General features: G+C 40.9%; 1 protein-coding gene across 4 annotated transcripts in view; it reads left to right on the top strand.

The window, feature by feature from the left end:
- LOC131130759 (inositol hexakisphosphate and diphosphoinositol-pentakisphosphate kinase 2) overlaps nt 1-17,944 on the top strand; it is a 33,690-nt gene continuing 15,746 nt past the window's right edge. For all 4 annotated transcript variants that reach the window (XR_009130082.2, XR_009130081.2, XM_058074655.2 and 1 more), the window contains exons 1-14: nt 1-146; nt 6,022-6,453; nt 6,704-6,899; nt 7,519-7,545; nt 7,672-7,762; nt 8,542-8,627; nt 8,716-8,870; nt 9,644-9,745; nt 9,820-9,981; nt 10,089-10,210; nt 10,759-10,860; nt 14,602-14,688; nt 14,793-14,868; nt 16,055-16,164. Coding sequence is in view for 2 of the 4 variants with exons in the window: in XM_058074655.2 (XP_057930638.2) it covers nt 6,283-6,453; nt 6,704-6,899; nt 7,519-7,545; nt 7,672-7,762; nt 8,542-8,627; nt 8,716-8,870; nt 9,644-9,745; nt 9,820-9,981; nt 10,089-10,210; nt 10,759-10,860; nt 14,602-14,688; nt 14,793-14,868; nt 16,055-16,164 (1,487 nt within the window). In the remaining 2 variants the exon portion in view is untranslated. The remainder of the gene's footprint in view (nt 147-6,021; nt 6,454-6,703; nt 6,900-7,518; nt 7,546-7,671; nt 7,763-8,541; nt 8,628-8,715; nt 8,871-9,643; nt 9,746-9,819; nt 9,982-10,088; nt 10,211-10,758; nt 10,861-14,601; nt 14,689-14,792; nt 14,869-16,054; nt 16,165-17,944) is intronic.

Here is a 17,944-nt window from a genome sequence, read left to right as displayed (position 1 = left end):
AAGCTGCGGTGGTATTCGCTCCACAGCGGTTGACCGGACGTGAACTCCGCGTGAGCTACCCTTCAGTCCACTTCTCTCTAGCTGTGTGTGGGGGAACAAGGAAGTGGACACCACGGCGGACACACTTTACGACCTTTTTGTACCCGGTAAGTGCCGCTGTTTTGATTAGCCATTGTAGCCGCCAAAGTCTTTCAAAGTTAGTACCCGCTTGAGGAAATTTGTTTTATTTTTGTTAAATGTGTCGGTGGAAAGCTCCACGAAGCGAAGTGAATTCAGGAAGTTGTGTTGTTTTAGTTCTCACGTTCATTCATGATTAGAAGCTACTCTGCACAACTCTTGCATAGTTTATGTTTACTTATATCAGCGCAGTTTTATTCTACTTTTACTGATTATTTGTATGGTTAAGCACCGCTAGCGAAGTTTATTTTATATAAGGCGGGCTTGCACAAGTGAATGAGGCATTAATACAAGATTTGCCACATGACTTAATATATATTCTTGTGGTTGTATTTGTATTGTACTTCAGGATTGCTTGTCAAATGGGAGTACAAGTACCACTAGTGTTGCTGTACTTTGGATTTATTTAAAATACATATACAGTGGAGGGAAATAACGTTGGTTGGTTGCTGGTTTTAAAAGTTTACTTCCTCTGTGTTATGTTTATTATAACTGAGAGAGACAGAATAAAAAGAAAAATAGAATAAACTGCATACTGTAAATGAATTAGTATAGCGAATGCAGTTGATAGATATTTTATGTGCACAAAACATTTTCCATAATGAAGTGAATTACTTTGTTATTGTATTTATTCCCAAATGTTTCAAACACAGCAGTACAGATGACCATAAACAATCACCATTGTCATCTAACGGTGATGGAAGATGGTGATGTTATCATTTTTTTATGCCACTTCATAAATGAGATCTCATTATATTGTCCCCTTTTCACACCCAAAGCTGACATTTTCCCACTTTTTCTGTATATGCATTGTAGAATAAGATATGAAGTCACCCCCTGCTGACAATTTTTCGAGATTAGATGTGTCAGAGACGTAACACACGAGGGTTTGACATAAATTCGACACCCATCACTCATTTTTGTTGCATTGGAAGCAATTATAGTGTTCTATATATTGTACCGGACGCTAGTGCTGTCAGGTGTCTGATTATGTGACGACACAATGTTTTGTTGCTAGCCTCTTTTACAGAGAGACTTATACACAGAACCAAATGTGTGCGCTTTCACCCAACATCCCATAATCAGATAATTAGATTCAGGATGACATTTGAGTGTTAGGTCAGGCATGTCCTGGCAATGTGGAATACCCTTTTCCCATAGTTGTCATCCCACTTCTCTTTCTCCTGATGCTACCTTTTGTAAACTGAACATTTTGGGGTGTATTTAGTCTTTTTTTTTTTTTTCATACAGGAGAGGTACACTTTTTACAGATACAGGCTTTTTACAGATAGTATTGAAGTGCTGCATTCTGTGTAAAAGAGGCTGGAATTAACAATGTTGTTAATACATTGCATGATGAGCACTTCTGCGTGAAAGTGAACGTAGGTGATATAGTAAATAGAAGCTAATCATTAGCATTTTTAGTGATATCATTTGGAATTTCAGTTCTGCCTCATCTAGTCAGCACAAGTGGCGATAGCGAGCCGGAACTTTCAACCCATAAATGCTTCCTGTGGCGAGACGGTCTCAAAGGTTAAGCACTTGTTTTATTGAAGCTTTGCCGTCGGATCACACCAACACGTGGGGTAATGCTAATTTCAGCTGTTTTGTACATCAGGCTGATGCCAGACAGGAAGTTCTATTTGAAGCTCGGGACACTGGGAAGATATAATCACGTGCAAAAGTATGTGTAAGATGTATGACACGGTGTTGTGTGGAGATGACGTCCGTGGTGTCTTCTGAATTACTGGTAGGTATTTATATCCACGTTTGCTCTTCTTAGTTGGAGTGCCACTTGTCTGCACCCCAATGGTAAATCAGTATGGCTTATCTTTGGTTAGCATAGCTGCAGCTTACCACCAGGAATCCCACCCCTTCACCCCCCTTATCCTCGCCGGGCCTTGGCTCAGCCCCCCAGGTTCTGTCTCACCGTTATTTATAGGTGCCAAGGTCATGGGGAGATTATTTGAGATATGTCAGTGCAGAAAATGTGCTTGTACGCAGCAGACAGCCCTTGACCAAGGATGAAGCGCTGGCACAAGTGGAGCAGTTTACATAATTAACAGCGTGCTCTCTGACGAGAATGGGGCTGATGTTGCAAATGAAATGAACCTTTTTTATTAGGGGTGATATAGGCTGATGTCATACTTATAGATATATCTCACAACCAATTAAAAGAAGGAAAAAAATGGGCAAGATTATTCATACTGTACTGTACATGGGTTAAGGGTGAACAAATCAAGCACTCCTTTTCTGTGATGTGCTGCAAATGGCCTGTTGTAACCTCCCCTCGGCTTACTTGTAAACAAACACGGTGTTGATCGTGTGGGACTTCTCACTGTATCAGAGGATGACATATGGGCGATCCAGACGGCAAATTATATCATTTCAGCCTTCATTCTGGGTGACCTGTAACCGTATTTTTCGAAAAGCAGCATCCAGAGTGGGAAAATGTGAAAATCCCGGCTTGTCGTTGCAATAATTGCACACCTCGCAAGTGGAAAATAGCGGCACATCCATTCTTTCACGTGGTTTCATTCATTCATTTTCTACCGCTTTTTCCTCACGAGGGTCGCTGGAGCCTATCCCAGCTGTCTTTGGGCGAGCGGCAGGGTACACCCTGGACTGTATGCTCATTCGTTTAGCAGAGTCCGTGGGGACGTGGGTGAAAATGCAGCTTTTGTTATTGTAGTTTCATTCGTATACAGGTACGTAGGTTACTTGTTCCTTGTTCCTCTTCAATTTCGTATTGGATTGGTTGGACCACATCCTGTCATACACATCATGCTTTGAAAGTTAAGTCAACTTTAAGCCTTTCAAAAACAACGGGAATCTCGGAAACTTCACCTGCACTGTCCCATATCCACATATTTATTTCACGGTAAGACTGGTAGAAATTTTGGCTACAGAGTTACTCAACGTGGGGCCACTGGAGCTAGGGTCTGGGTGAGACTGGGCCGCATCAGGTTTTCCCAAAAAACAACAAAAAACGGAAAAATGAATAAACTTTGCTTTGGTTCCGTTTTTCTACAAGAAAAGCTCTGATAAAACATTCTACTGTTCTCAAATATCTTTCACAAAATAAGATGAAAAATAAATAAACAAATCAAGAATAAAGAAAATCAATCAATCAGTAATAACTAAATATAATAATAATAATAAAACGGCAAATAATAAAAACTTAAGAAACCATATACATTTGGTGGGTAGACAAATTATTTTTTTCAGATTAAAATTAACAGTATTAACAGTTATTTAACCTTTAACATGAACATTAATCAAACGTAATATTTTTTTCTGGGTACATGATACCATACAGCATCCATATCAAACATTAAACTTTCATATCAAGGCGGGAGCCTCAAACTAGTGTCCGGGGGGCCCGCGGGCCACGTGTTTAAGACCCCTGATTTAAAGTTACTGAATCGTTTTGGATCATATCGTTTTAAATGAACCAATATCGCCCTTGAATCATTTTGGCAACCACAAATCATTATACGAACCGTTATTAAAACTAATTGTTACATTTTACATTATAATTGTATTATATACATATATTACATTGCACTAACTGTAACTTTAGTGTGTGTTGCCAGATAGCAGAAAATTTGCTACATACCTTTCTGATACTGATAAGCACACACGTGTAAAATTTAAGCAAGATTTACTGAAAAACACGGCAGCCATCAAGCATCAAATCTTGGCAGGGGCACTTAGGCCGAATCTAATCTGCCGTCATCACAGCCAGCAAGCGGTGAAGGGTGATGATGGAATGAGAATCAAGTGGCGTCCCATTTCTTTGTGGCTTCTTCCTCCCGGCCCTCGGTTTTAAGGGGTATGTGTACGTTTTGGAAGTCATTCACAACCTCGGCGCTCAAACCAAGACTGCGAGACCTGAGTTCAGCACAGGCGCTCTTTCCTGTGATAGCCAATGACTGTCATGCTTTGCACATGTGCCAAACAGCGCTAGATGTAGATGTCTTTTTTCTAATATACAAGATAAGGTTGATCGTATTAAACCTCTGTGCCTCTAAAGGAAATTTGTGCAGGACAAGTGTTGCACTCAGCTCTAATGTCCTTTTCAGACTTTAAAAAAATACAGCTGACATCACTCCTATTCCTTGCCAAACACGTTAGCACATGCGGTCATGTGATATCAGACCGATATCTGTCGGATTAGGACACCCCTATAAAATACCCACTGTAACTTCATGGTGTTAAGCCAAATGGTTCACGCATTCAGTGAGCAGGATTGGTTGATTGGTCAAGACTCGACAACTAATTGTTTCTAAGTCATAGACCAGTGATTTTCAACCACTGTGCCGCGGCACACTAGTGTACCTTGAGAAACCGTCAGGTGTGCCGTGAGGAATTATCCAATATCACTTTTTATAATTAACATTTATTAATCATCATTTGCAAATATTATGTCAATAGCCATTATGTCAATAGTATACATGGACCCAAATATTCCAATTGGATTTGGTTTATTTGCTCAAACGGAAAGAATTGAACAGGGATGGAATATTCCTTTAACCAATCCGACTGAGGTATCTTGTACCCGCTCAAACGGAAAGTTGTCAGGGTGCCTTCTTCTTTGTGGTGCTTTTCTTCTTCTGTTGTTTATTGGCGGCTGGCAAGCAGCTTTCGTGTGCATTAGCGCCATCTGTGGAACAGAATCTAAACCCTTCTATACGCCATTCACAAGTCCAGTTTTATTAAAAAAGAAAATATATATCAATTTAAAACATGTCCTGAGTTTAATTATAAAATATTAGCAAGATTGAATTTGATCTTTTCCTGTTTAAATGTATCCCGGGTGCGTTCTTTCAGCGCATGCTCAGATATGACGTAACACGCAGATCCAGACGTTCTTCACTTTTAAAAATGGAGGCCAGCAATCGGCACTGGACTAAGCAAAGTTTGTTTTTGATTCAAACTAAATTTCAAGACTGGACAGACGAAAAACTGGCAATACGGAGTTACTCCAACAAGTGAAAGAAAAACTTGGGGAAGCCGGTATCACGTGATGTTGATGTTTACGTTTTACTGGGCATGCCCAATTGACTATTCTGTTTGATTCTCACGGCGCATGTAAACAAGAGATTGGAATATTCCTTTCTATGGATACCATTGTTTCCCGAAAGGTCATTCGGAAAGAGAAAAAGTGGTGATGTAAAAACGTGGCTACTGTGGAGTGTCTGTGGTGTAAAGACTGGCAGAGCAATGTAATATTGGTCCGTGTGGCAACACCTACCTTGTTCCTCCCATAGACTTATTGATGCACGTGGGAGGTCGTGGTGACATTTTGTAACATTTTTGGTTAGTGGTGTGCCACAAGATTTTTCCAATGTAGAAAACGTGCCGTGGCTCAAAAAAGGTTGAAAATCACTGTCATAGACGATATGGCTCATGATGATACAACTTTGAGGATTTCTGTATTACATTAGCATGGCTTCCAAACATTATTTTATCAACACCTATAGTGGGCACCAAATGTCATTCACAGTTATGGGGTGTCCTCATTTTTTTATTTGTCAGTATGTAGTCCTTCTCTTTGTGTATTCATCTGTCATCATCTGCAAATATTTGTCTTACAGAGCAAGACTTCCTCAGACAAAGCCTGAACTCTTTGGTTTCTCTTATCTTTAGTTATCTTTACAATGGCGAAGTGACCCAGGCTCCTTCAGGAGTCAGCAGAGCTTATTTTGTTCTCTTGTGTAACCTAGGTTGCTTTTCACAAATGATGGATGTGGAAATGCTATACCGACCTGCGTCTTGCACAGTTGCTCAAGTGTTGCTCAACTTTCACAGTTTTTTTTTTTTTTATCTTTGTGTCACCAGGGAATGCTTCAATGTGAAGTTTACCTCACCTCCAGACTTGGACATGTTAGCCTTCAGAGCAAGAACTTTGCTGTCCTGACACAGGCTGTGTCGTTTTAAAGCCAGTATCATTAGTTCTACCGCTCTGGATATTGGTCACATGGTTGAAACTCAGACCACTAAGTTCTTCCAAAAAGCAGGACACGTCTCTTTGGTACCCAAGCACTGGGGAACTTCTCGTAATCCGCCACTTAATCCCAACATGGCCATGTTACACATGTGATGTCCCAGCCCTGTGACGGCCTTGGACCAGGAGCCGGAGAAGGTCAGAGGCGGAGCAGCACAGACTCTGCCTCGGTGGAAGATGACCAGTCAGACGTGCGCCACATGGAGTCGGACATGAAGATTGATATGTTCCGAGAAGAAGACATGGAGGATGAGGATGACGACTCAGTAAGTTGGTGGTAGAAGTCTACCGCATCGAAGCTGCAACTTATTCAGTGTGAGCTCGGTTGCTACTATTTAGCCTACTGTGTCATAGATTTTCAAACTGTGGTATGAGAAGCACTGGTGGTACGCAGGCACCATCTGTTGCTACTCAGAAACACCAGAAATTAAAAATACATATGAAATGATTGTACAACTATAAGTTAATTTGCTCGGTAGGTCACATAATAAGAGCTTCGTCCTTCACCTTTACTAGCCGTCTGAGCGACAGATAGTAGTCGGCATCTGCTGCATGATGAAGAAGTCCAAGTCCAAGCCCATGACGCAGATCCTGGAGCGCCTCTGCAAGTTTGACTACATCGAAGTGGTCATTTTCCCCGAGGACGTCATCCTGGAGGAGCCTGTGGACAAATGGCCGCTGTGTGACTGCCTCATCTCCTTCCACTCCAAAGGTAACCATTTACCGTCTTATCCACATCAGAATTGTTACTTCTAAGTCTTTGATCGATCTCAAAAAACAGTACTACTAACAGTACTACTCTGTGGATCTCAAGGCTTAGTATCAAGAATTTATATGTGAATGATAAAAAGTATCCATTGTATTGATAATATCTTTTTTAAAGATTTAACAACTCAAAAACATTCAAATTCACAGAATAGTAACATTTAATTAAAATGTAAAATGTATTTAATATTTTTACCAATAATAATTTTTAATTAGAATAATGTGTAGTATCTATTATAATAAAAAATGTAAGAACTGAATTTTGAAAATATTACCAAATATTACCATTATCAATTAAATGTCTTGTTAATGGTGGCAGATTACCCTTTCTTTTATTTGAATTCAGTTAAAATTGAATGTTGTTTTTTCTGCTTTTTCCTTCCAGAGTCGCCCCAGCGAATCTTTTTTCATCCGCATAAAACATCTGATAAAACTGTCAAAACATTGTAAATCATTATTATCCCATGGCTAGATTCATTTCTAAACTATAATGTCACCAGCTACAGTTACGAAGTCATCAATATGTGATTTATTTTCATATGAGACCTTTTCTATTCTCATAATAGAATCATGGAAAAATGCATTCCGAACAGGTATTATGCTATTTATTCCATCAGATTGAAATATACTGTACCAATGTTGTCATGTTATGTACATACATGACTATAAGGCATGTTGGTGCAAACATGTCTTTCGAATGTAATGTGCCGTCTGTCCAGGTTTTCCTCTGGACAAAGCTGTGGAATATGCCAAACTCAGGAATCCACTGCTCCTCAACGACCTCAACATGCAGTATTTCATACAGGACAGGTACACCGACACACGCACATGCACACGCATGCACCAAGTCAACCACACATTGTCAACCCTGACAGGCGGCATAGAAAATGTATGGGGTGGAGTTTTTCAGGATCCAACGGATATTCATTGATTCATTTTCTACCGCTTATCCTCATGAGGGTCGCGGGCGTGCTGGAGCCTATCCCAGCCTGTCTTTGGGCGAGAGGCGGGGTACACACTGGACTGGTTGCCAGCCAATCACAGGGCAAATATAGACAAACAACCATTCACATTCATACCTATGGACAATTTGGAGTCGCCAATTAACCTAGCATGTTTTTGGAATATGGGAGGAAACCGGAGAAAACCCACGCATGCACAGGGAGAATATGCAAACTCCATACAGAGATGCCCGAGGGTGGAATCGAACGCGGGTCTCCGAGATGTGTGGCCTGCACGCTAACCACTCTCTACCGTGCAGCCCCATCAGATATTATGTATTTTTATTCCATCATCAAATTGTGAAAGTGGTGGTGTACCAAAAAGGTAAATCTATACGAAAACAAGCATGTGAACTATACTGGGGGCATTGGAAGCATAGTGGTTCACATAGCTGCTTATGATAAGATGCCATGGGATACATTTCCACTCAATGCCCCATGTGACCAGAAAACAAACAAACCAGGGTGTACCCTTCCTCTCGCCTGAAGTCAGCTGGGATAGGCTCCAGCATAGCTTTTTTAAGGATGTCCACACTGAGCTAGACTATGCTACACTCATTTGTGTTGTCACTGTGATTGTTGCCTCAGGAGGGAAGTGTACCGCATCCTCCAAGAAGAGGGCATCGACCTACCTCGCTATGGTGTGCTGAACCGAGACCCTGACAATCCTGAGGGTAAGACTTGGGTTAGATCTTTCTTGACAAATTGGAACTACTTTGGAGCCTATCCCGCAGATATTACCATAGCATGGCCTTGTTTCAGAGTGTAATCTGGTGGAAGGGGAGGACCACGTGGAGGTGAACGGTGAGGTGTTCCCCAAACCCTTTGTGGAGAAGCCTGTGTGTGCCGAGGACCACAATGTCTACATCTACTACCCGACGTCGGCAGGCGGCGGCAGCCAGAGGCTCTTTAGAAAGGTAATGAAACTCTCCATTTTTGGTTGTTCCCTGGTCACCTGGTTCTTTGGTTCAAGAAATCAGTAGCCCCTTTCATACAGTCGAGTGGTTCTCAATTGTTTTCTGTCTGTGGGACAGAATTTTTTCTCCTAAATTTAGTTGCCATATTTGGAGATGTTCAAAATCGCCATGTCAATCACTAATGCTAATCACTAGCGCATATATGGGATTTCCAATGTATATTAGCATTGTGCTAGTGCATTTGTTTAAATGCATTTTGTTTTATGCTGAATGTTGCGCCCTCAACTGGAGTCTTTATTGAGAACCTCTAATCTGCCTGCTGAACTAGCAAGTAGAGACCAAACAGTACAACACTAATACAGAAAATCCCACCTGCCTTTGCTCCCCCCCTGACAGCGGACCCCACCCCTGAGGTGGCATGCGGCCCACTGGTTAAGAAGCACTGACAAAGCCTATTAAAGCCAGGAATTTTCCAACCTTTTCCGCAATGGAGGTCGATATCACATCCTGAATTTGACGTCTTTGGACGTAGTCGCCGACGCAAGATGGTGGCAGTGTAGGGTCTTCCATTATGCCAGGACAGATTCAGGCTTACTGTTGAAAGAATTTGTCGCTGTCTTGTTACAATCTATTGTTGCGTCTGTGATCTGTGTGATAGAGGCCACTGATACCAGACAGAACACCAAATCACTCCCATAATGACAGGAAGTGCGCTGATGGAACGCAATGAGATTGTTTATCTTCTTTTTTGTTTGTTTCCTCACTACTTGAAGATCGGGAGTCGAAGCAGCGTGTACTCTCCAGAGAGCAGCGTCCGTAAGACAGGGTCTTACATCTACGAGGAATTTATGCCCACAGATGGCACCGATGTGAAGGTACTGATCTTGAAGTCAAATGTTGGTAAATTTTGAAGGATTTAGACATCCAGAGATGAATCTTTGTTCCACAGGTGTACACAGTGGGTCCAGACTATGCTCATGCCGAAGCCCGGAAGTCACCTGCCCTGGATGGGAAGGTGGAGCGAGACAGCGAAGGGAAGGAAATCCGATACCCAGTCATGCTGACTGCCATGGAGAAGCTAGTGGCACGCAAGGTCTGCGTGGCCTTCAAGGTAAACACTAAACATCCATGTAATAGCCATGCTTCCACCAAGTAGCACTGAGAGATTGTAATCCATTTTACTGTGTACTTTTACTCTTTGCTGCTGTGGGACCCAAGCAAACAGTGTGCGGCTTTGACCTGCTCCGAGCTAATGGCCACTCATTTGTCTGTGACGTCAATGGCTTCAGCTTTGTCAAGAACTCCATGAAGTACTACGATGACTGTGCCAAGGTGCTGGGGTAAGCGTCTTTCAGCTGGCTGCTTTAAAACATACAGGAGGGGGAGCGCTCAGTTGGTGTGAAACCTACCACAGCGTCCTCCCAAAACCTAAAAATTAGCAACCTCAATCCACGGTGTCATTATTATACCGTGTGTTTATAGTTTTAACACCACCCCCCCCAGGCTTACAATACCTTACATCAAAGAGGCTTAGCTGGGGTTTTTTTTTGTCTTCAAGCAACCACGTGTAATTCATTCAGATGTCAGGACAGCTCGTTCGGATCCTGCTGACAGCTTTGCGGCTTTAGCTGGCTTTTGATTTATCACGCCGTCCTTCTAGGCACACTTGTAAATTTGACTGCCGGAACATGTGCCGTGCTGGAAATGGGAGCTGGTATGCGTGTTAAGAGAATTCCTTAGGTGCTTAACAATCCCATGAGTTTTTGGATGGATTTTCTTACGGGCAACAAATGGAATCAAATTGTATACAAATTGAATTAGCGTTTAAATAACCCACTGAAGACTCCATGAGTGACGTGTTGTGATCTTTTTTTCTTTATCTGTCCAGGAACATGGTGATGAGAGAGTTGGCCCCCCAGTTCCACATCCCCTGGTCCATCCCAATTGAGGCTGAGGACATCCCCATCGTGCCGACAACCTCAGGAACTATGTATGTAGAAACAGGCACAGATAATAGGAAAATATTCACATGTGTTATTAATTCAAATGTTTTTATTTGGATGAGAAATGTTGTCTCTTTAATACAGAAGGAATGAAAGAGTTATGACTAATAATATTTTTTTCATTAAACTTTTTTGTTATGTTTCAAAATAATGGACTTGAAACACTGTGTATTTAGAATATATTTCCAATTATTTTATCTCCTGAGTTTATTTTGAACTATATACCTGTACCTAATTTAAATTTTTCACTGTTGGATCTTAGGAAGGTTGTAAGTAGAGCTTCAAAATGGAAAAAGAAGGAAAAGTTTAGGACTACAGCTTTTAAAAGGCAAAATAATGGCAAAAATGTGGATTCAATGTGATTTAGTGTCATGTATTCACACTGACATGATTGCTTAATTGTGTTGAGCTGCATGAGCAAGGCCTGTCCAGCGTGCCGTAGGTAGGTAGGTAGTTAGATACTTTATTCATCCCCATGGGGAAATTTGGATGTTCCAGCATACTTCATAGAAATAGAATATCTTTAAAAAGGCACAACATGATTAAAAGACACAGTAAACCGACTTTAAGGTGCAGTAAGTACTTAAGTACCCACAGAGGTGCAGTGTTCATGTGTAAATCACAATGTCCATGTTAGTGTTGTGGATTGTCCATGATTGACAGGAGCCTGCTCAGCGCCCGTCGTGCTGCTAAGGTTGGACGCAGTAAGACAGTCATTTGAAACGTCTTGAAAGATCCTGAGGGTGATGGAACAAAGAAGTCAAGTGCTGGACCCTAAAAAGAGTCACCGGCTGTCCATGAGGACATAATACAATCACAAAGTGAAGGCTGTTAGTGGCGCTGAGTGCATCAGACTGCATCTGTGAAAGAAGGGTTTTAAAGGAAAATATTGCTCATCATCCACAATTGTTTTGTGAGACATGAACACATGTCTTTATCTTCTCTGTGTCTTCTAAAGATAGAAAAACATCTAAAAACGGGCATCTAAGAATGCACACAGTGGGATGCAAGTATTCCGCCTATAAAGCCTTCTGCAAAAAACTCCAAAAACTTCTCCACCTGCATGTAACCACACTACAGCGATATTGTTATTAACATTAATTGTCACAACGCCAGCAAAGCAGTTTTAAAAGCAGAAAAGTTACTGGCAGGTGTAGTGTTAGTTTCTAAGTTGCTGTGTATAATCAAGATGCCCATGAAGGAAGTTTAGCTTAGCCGTAGCCTAAAAGTATGGCAACATAGTACTGAAAGTATTACACGTTATCATGAACGCGCCTGGTCACAGCATGTACAATGCATCCGGAAAGTATTCACAGCGCTTCACTTTTTCTACATTTTGTCATGTTACAGCCTCATTCCAAACTGAATTAAATTAATCTCTTACCTCAAAATTCTACACAAAATACTCCATTATGACAATGTGAAAAAACGTTTTTTGACATGTTTTGAATTTATTAAAAATAGAAAACAAAAAAATCACATTTACATAAGTATTCACAGCCTTTGCCATGAAGCTCAAAATTGAGCTCAGGTGCATCTTTTTTCCACTGATCATCCTTGAGATCTTTCTACAGCTTAATTGGAGTCCACCTGCAGTAAATTCAGTTGATTGGACATGATTTGGAAATATAATAACTGTCTATATAAGGTCCCACAGTTGACTGTGCATGTCAGAGCACAAACACCAAGCATGAAGTCAAAAGAACTGTCTGTAGACCTGCGAGACAGGATTGTCTTGAGGCACAAATCTGGGGAAGGATACAGAAAAAATTCTGCTGCTTTGAAGGTCCCAATGAGCACAGTGGCCTCCATTATTCGTAAATGGAAGACGTTTGGAACCACCAGGACTCTTCCTAGAGCTGGCCGGCCTTCTAAACTGAGCGATCGGGGAAGAAGGGCCTTAGTCAGGGAGGTGACCAAGGCCCCGATGGTCACTCTGTCAGAGCTCCAGCGTTCCTCTGTGGAGAGAGGAGAGCCTTCCAGAAGGACAACCATCTCTGCAGCAATCCACCAATCAGGCCTGTATGGTAGAGTGGCCAGACGAAAGCCACTCCTTAGTAAAAGGAACATGGCAGCCCGTCTGGAATTTGCCAAAAAGCACCTGAATGACTCTCAGACCATGTGAAACAAAATTCTCTGGTCTGATGAGACAAAGATTGAACTCTTTGGTGTGAATGCCAGGCGCCATGTTTGGAGGAAACCAGGCACTGCTCATCACCAGGCCAATACCATCCCTACAGTGAAGCATGGTGGTGGCAGCATCATGCTGGGGGGATGTTTTTCAGCAGCAGGAACTGGTAGACTAGTCAGGGTAGAAGGAAAAATGAATGCAGCAATATATAGAGATATCCTGGATGAAAATATTGCTGCATTCATTTTTCCTTCTATCCTGACTAGTCGAATAATGGAGGCCACTGTGCTCATTGGGACCTTCAAAGCAGCAGAAATTTTTCTGTATCCTTCCCCAGATTTGTGCCTCAAGACAATCCTGTCTCGCAGGTCTACAGACAGTTCTTTTGACTTCATGCTTGGTGTTTGTGCTCTGACATGCACAGTCAACTGTGGGACCTTTATATAGACAGTTATTATATTTCCAAATCATGTCCAATCAACTGAATTTACTGCAGGTGGACTCCAATTAAGCTGTAGAAAGATCTCAAGGATGATCAGTGGAAAAAAGATGCACCTGAGCTCAATTTTGAGCTTCATGGCAAAGGCTGTGAATACTTATGTAAATGTGATTTTTTTGTTTTCTATTTTTAATAAATTCAAAACATGTCAAAAAAAACGTTTTTCACATTTTCATAATGGAGTATTTTGTGTAGAATTTTGAGGTAAGAGATTAAATTAATACAATTTGGAATGAGGCTGTAACATGACAAAATGTAGAAAAAGTGAAGCGCTGTGAATACTTTCCGGATGCACTGTATATAAAAGCATCAAACATTGGAGCTTTTTGGAGGTGTTTTAATAACGTTTATTGTAGGCAGCAATTAATTAGCTGTCTCTTTTTAGCTGTCTTTATATCTTTAGAATACACAGTAAAGAGATATTTGTGTTGATGTCTCACATAAGTATTTAAGCAGAAGCAGTTCCAGTCAGTGGATGCCCTGCATGAAGCCATCTTAACCACCTGAAGCAACATTCCCACTAGCCGCCAGGAATCACTGGCATCAAGCATTCCCAAACTAATATTTGAGGTGGATGGCACAGCTAATCATTACAGAGTGCTTTTTTTAAACATTTATCTATTTAAGGGGTGTTCTGGGTTCTTCTTGGTTGGAGTTTTTTTTATGAACTGATGAACAGCCAATTTCTTAGAAACTCCTTAAGATCCAACAGTGCACAATGTCAATTGTTGCAATTTTTTAACTGGTCTTACAATTTTGATCCGGTGTGTGCATATGTGTACTGTAGAAATGATATAATATTGTTATTTTTAATATTATTGTTATTATTGATCAGTAAATCCCATGTGACTTTTTCCACATCACACCCTTTATTGCCATGAAATTCTTGAGCTAAATTCAGATTGTGTGAATATACTGCATATAGTACCTAATATGTTCTTTGTTCTTTGCTCAAAAACAACAACACAACACGAGTAAGCACACAAGCAGTGTGCACACACAAGCCACGATGAGCTGTGTGTGCGTGTTGTCCGCTGTCAAATTGCAAAAGTAATTGAGTTATTCCACCTCATTTAATCTCATTTCCTGATAATGCAGGATGGAGCTGCGCTGCGTTATTGCCATCATTCGCCATGGAGACCGCACACCAAAGCAAAAAATGAAAATGGAGGTCCGACATCCTCTGTACGTATTTATAGTTCAAAGATTGTTTATGTCCACAGTAAAAAAAAGAATGATGTCCGTGTCCAATTTAGGTTGTTTTTCATGTGTTTGCCCAACCCTCTTAGATTCTTTGAGCTGTTCGAGAAGTGCGGCGGTTACAAGTCGGGGAAGCTCAAGCTGAAAAAACCAAAACAGCTGCAGGTGAGCTGCACTTTGCACTCGTAACTTGACGGCTGTTTCTAATATTGTGGTTAACTAAAGTAAACACGTAAGAGAGGCAAATTATTGAAACTGGTTGACATGTATGGTGTTCACATTTCAGAGCATATGTTCTCATGGGATAAGGGAAAGTGAAATACTCTCTTCCAGGGTCAAACTGTTCTCGCCAGATTAAAACGTGACAAGATTTCCCATTTGGAGACAAGCTATGTCAGGAGAACAGGGCATCCAGAAGCCAGTCAGATTGTGAATTGTTGAATTGCTACTATGAATGATAATACAGTATATTATGGAAGTGTCAGTGCACAAGGCAGGATTCAAACTGCACCCTTTAAACCAGGGGTCTCAAACACGCGGCTTTAATAAACAACTGTTCTCATTAACTGCAATTGAAAAGTGCAAACCTGGCCCGCAGGACACTAGTTTGAGGCCCCCGCCTTGATATGAAAGTTTAATGTTAGTGCGGCCCGCGCAAGTTTGATATGGATGCTGTATGGTATCATGTACCCAGAAAAAATTATTACGTTTGATTAATGTTCATGTTAAAGGTTAAATAACTGTTAATAGTTATCCTCCTTATCCGTGTGGAAGTGGTAAGTTTTTGGCTATTTAAGTTTAAAGGAAATAAATTGAAGGCTACCGTTTAGGTCGCTAGCTCTCTAGTTTGCGAGTTAGCATGTGTCTCAAGACCCTGCAGTTGCGCAATATGTAGTAAATAAAAAGAGTATAAATGTGACTATAGTCATGTTTTGTCATGTCTACAGGGCTCTAATAATGCTTTGTTCATTTTAATCTGAAAAAAATAATTTGTCTACCCACCAAGTATAGGTGTTTTTTTAAGTTTTTATTATTTGCTGTTTTATTATTATATTTATTTATTTATTACTGATTGATTGATTTTCTTTATTCTTGATTTGTTTATTTATTTTTCATCTTATTTTGTGCAGAAAAATAAAAAATTAAGATATTTGAGAAGAGTGGAATGTTTTATCAGAGCTTTTCTTGTAGAAAATCGAAACCAAAGGAAAGTTAATTTTTTCTGTTTTTAATAAATGCGTTTTTTGGTTGTTTTTTTTTGTAAAACCTGATGCGACCCAGTCTTGCCCAGACACTAGCTAAGTAAATTGAGTTTGAGACCCCTGCTATAAACCTTGCAAACGTTTTTCAGGAGGTGCTGGACATCGCTCGCCTGCTGCTGCTCGAACTCGTCCAACACAACGACTGCGAGATTGAGGAGAAGAAGTCCAAATTGGAGCAACTCAAGACCGTTCTGGAGATGTGAGAAGCACCGCCTCCCCGACAAAAATGCATGCGCCTTTTATCATACATGCCATCATCCATTCATTCGGGTCCGTCCAATGTTCTCCATCTTCCATCCTCATTTGTTGCTAATCATCTTCTCTTCCTCCCTGTGTCCGCCCTCCCATCCCTCCTTCTTTTTCTCCACAAGGGAATCCAGCTTGATTGACACTCAGTACGCACCATCTCCCTTTTCATTCTTTAGCCCACATTTAGCGTGCAAAATATTAGGAACACGTCTGCATGATCCCTCTGATGTTCACCCAGCTCCTCCTTGAACATTGTTCTCTCCTAGAAGCACACTCTGGATTACTTCCATAATATTTTGCACCAGCTCGATTAACTCTTATTCATTGTAGTGTTAACACGGTACACACACAGTGTTGATGGTGCACAGTCACATGTTCATGTGTGTAAACTCAATGGCGTGTGTGCAGTGCTGTTGCATGTGGCCCTCATCACGTGTGATGCGGACTCTAAATCAGCTAATATGTCATATTTAGTGTAGTCATCCAGCAACCTTCACATTTATCCAGGTCATTATCAGTTGGGTAAAAAGTTAAAGGTCCAAAAGTGCACAAGATAACAAGTTAATGATGCAGTGCAAGAGTCTACTGTATGAGCTGGGGTGTGGCGGGATACACGGCATCTGTGTGCACATATAATGAAGCGTTTACACCAGGGGTCTCAAACTCAATTTACCTGGGGGCCACTGGAGCTAGGGTCTGGGCAAGGCTGGGCCGCATCAGGTTTTCCACAAAAAAAAATGCGTTTATTTAAAACAGAAAAATATACAAACTTTTTCAGTGCTTTGGTTCCGATTTTCTACAGTAAAAGCTCTGATAAAATATCTTAATTTTTATTTTTCTGCACAAAATAAGATGAAAAATAAATAAACAAATAAAGAAAATCAATCAGTAAAAAATAAATATAATAATAATAATAATAAAATGTAAAATAGTAAAAACCTAAGAAAAAACACGACTGTAGTCACATTTATACTCTTTTTATTTACAACATATTGCGCAACTGCAAGGTCTTGAGACACATGCTAACTCGCAAACTAGAGAGCTAGCGACCTAAACGGAAGCCTTCAAGTTATTTCCTTTAAACTTAAATAGCCAAAAACTTACCACTTCCACACGGATAGGGAGGATAACCATTAACAGTTATTTAACCTTTAACATGAACATTAATCAAACGTAATAATTTTTTCTGGGTACATGATACCATACAGCATCCATATCAAACTTGTGCGGGCCGCACTAACATTAAACTTTCATATCAAGGCGGGGGCCTCAAACTAGTGTCCTGCGGGCCAGGTTTGCACTTTTCAATTGCAGTTAATGAGAACAGTTGTTTATTAAAGCTATTATGTGACCCAGACCTGCTCACAGGTATTGTCATGTTTTTAGGACGCATACATTTTGACCCTTGGTGTCACTTGCTCTCAGCCCAACCCTGACCAAGACTTATAAAAGTAGGGGTGTCCAAAGTAGAAATTGAAATAAAATCCATCGTTCTGTTTATGGGTCACGGGGACAGCAGGGAAAGCTTAGGCTGCATTACTGCAGATGCTGCACCAATCCTCCTGTCGGTCTTGTGTTCCATCCTTCCCTCACTTATGAACAAGATCCCGGGGTACTTAAACTCCTCCGCTTGGGGCAGGACCTCATCCCTGACCTGGAGATGGCACACTTTTCCAAGCAAGAACCATGTGTTCTCAATTGGAGGTGCTGATTCTCAAACCGGCAGGACC

The sequence above is a fragment of the Doryrhamphus excisus genome, linkage group LG1, assembly GCF_037039965.1.
Source record: "Doryrhamphus excisus strain RoL-2023G ecotype Guam linkage group LG1, RoL_Dexc_Guam_v1.1, whole genome shotgun sequence".
NCBI lineage: Eukaryota > Metazoa > Chordata > Actinopteri > Syngnathiformes > Syngnathidae > Doryrhamphus > Doryrhamphus excisus.
Note: the sequence above shows the minus strand (reverse complement) of the source record. Positions and strands in the feature narration are given on the sequence as shown.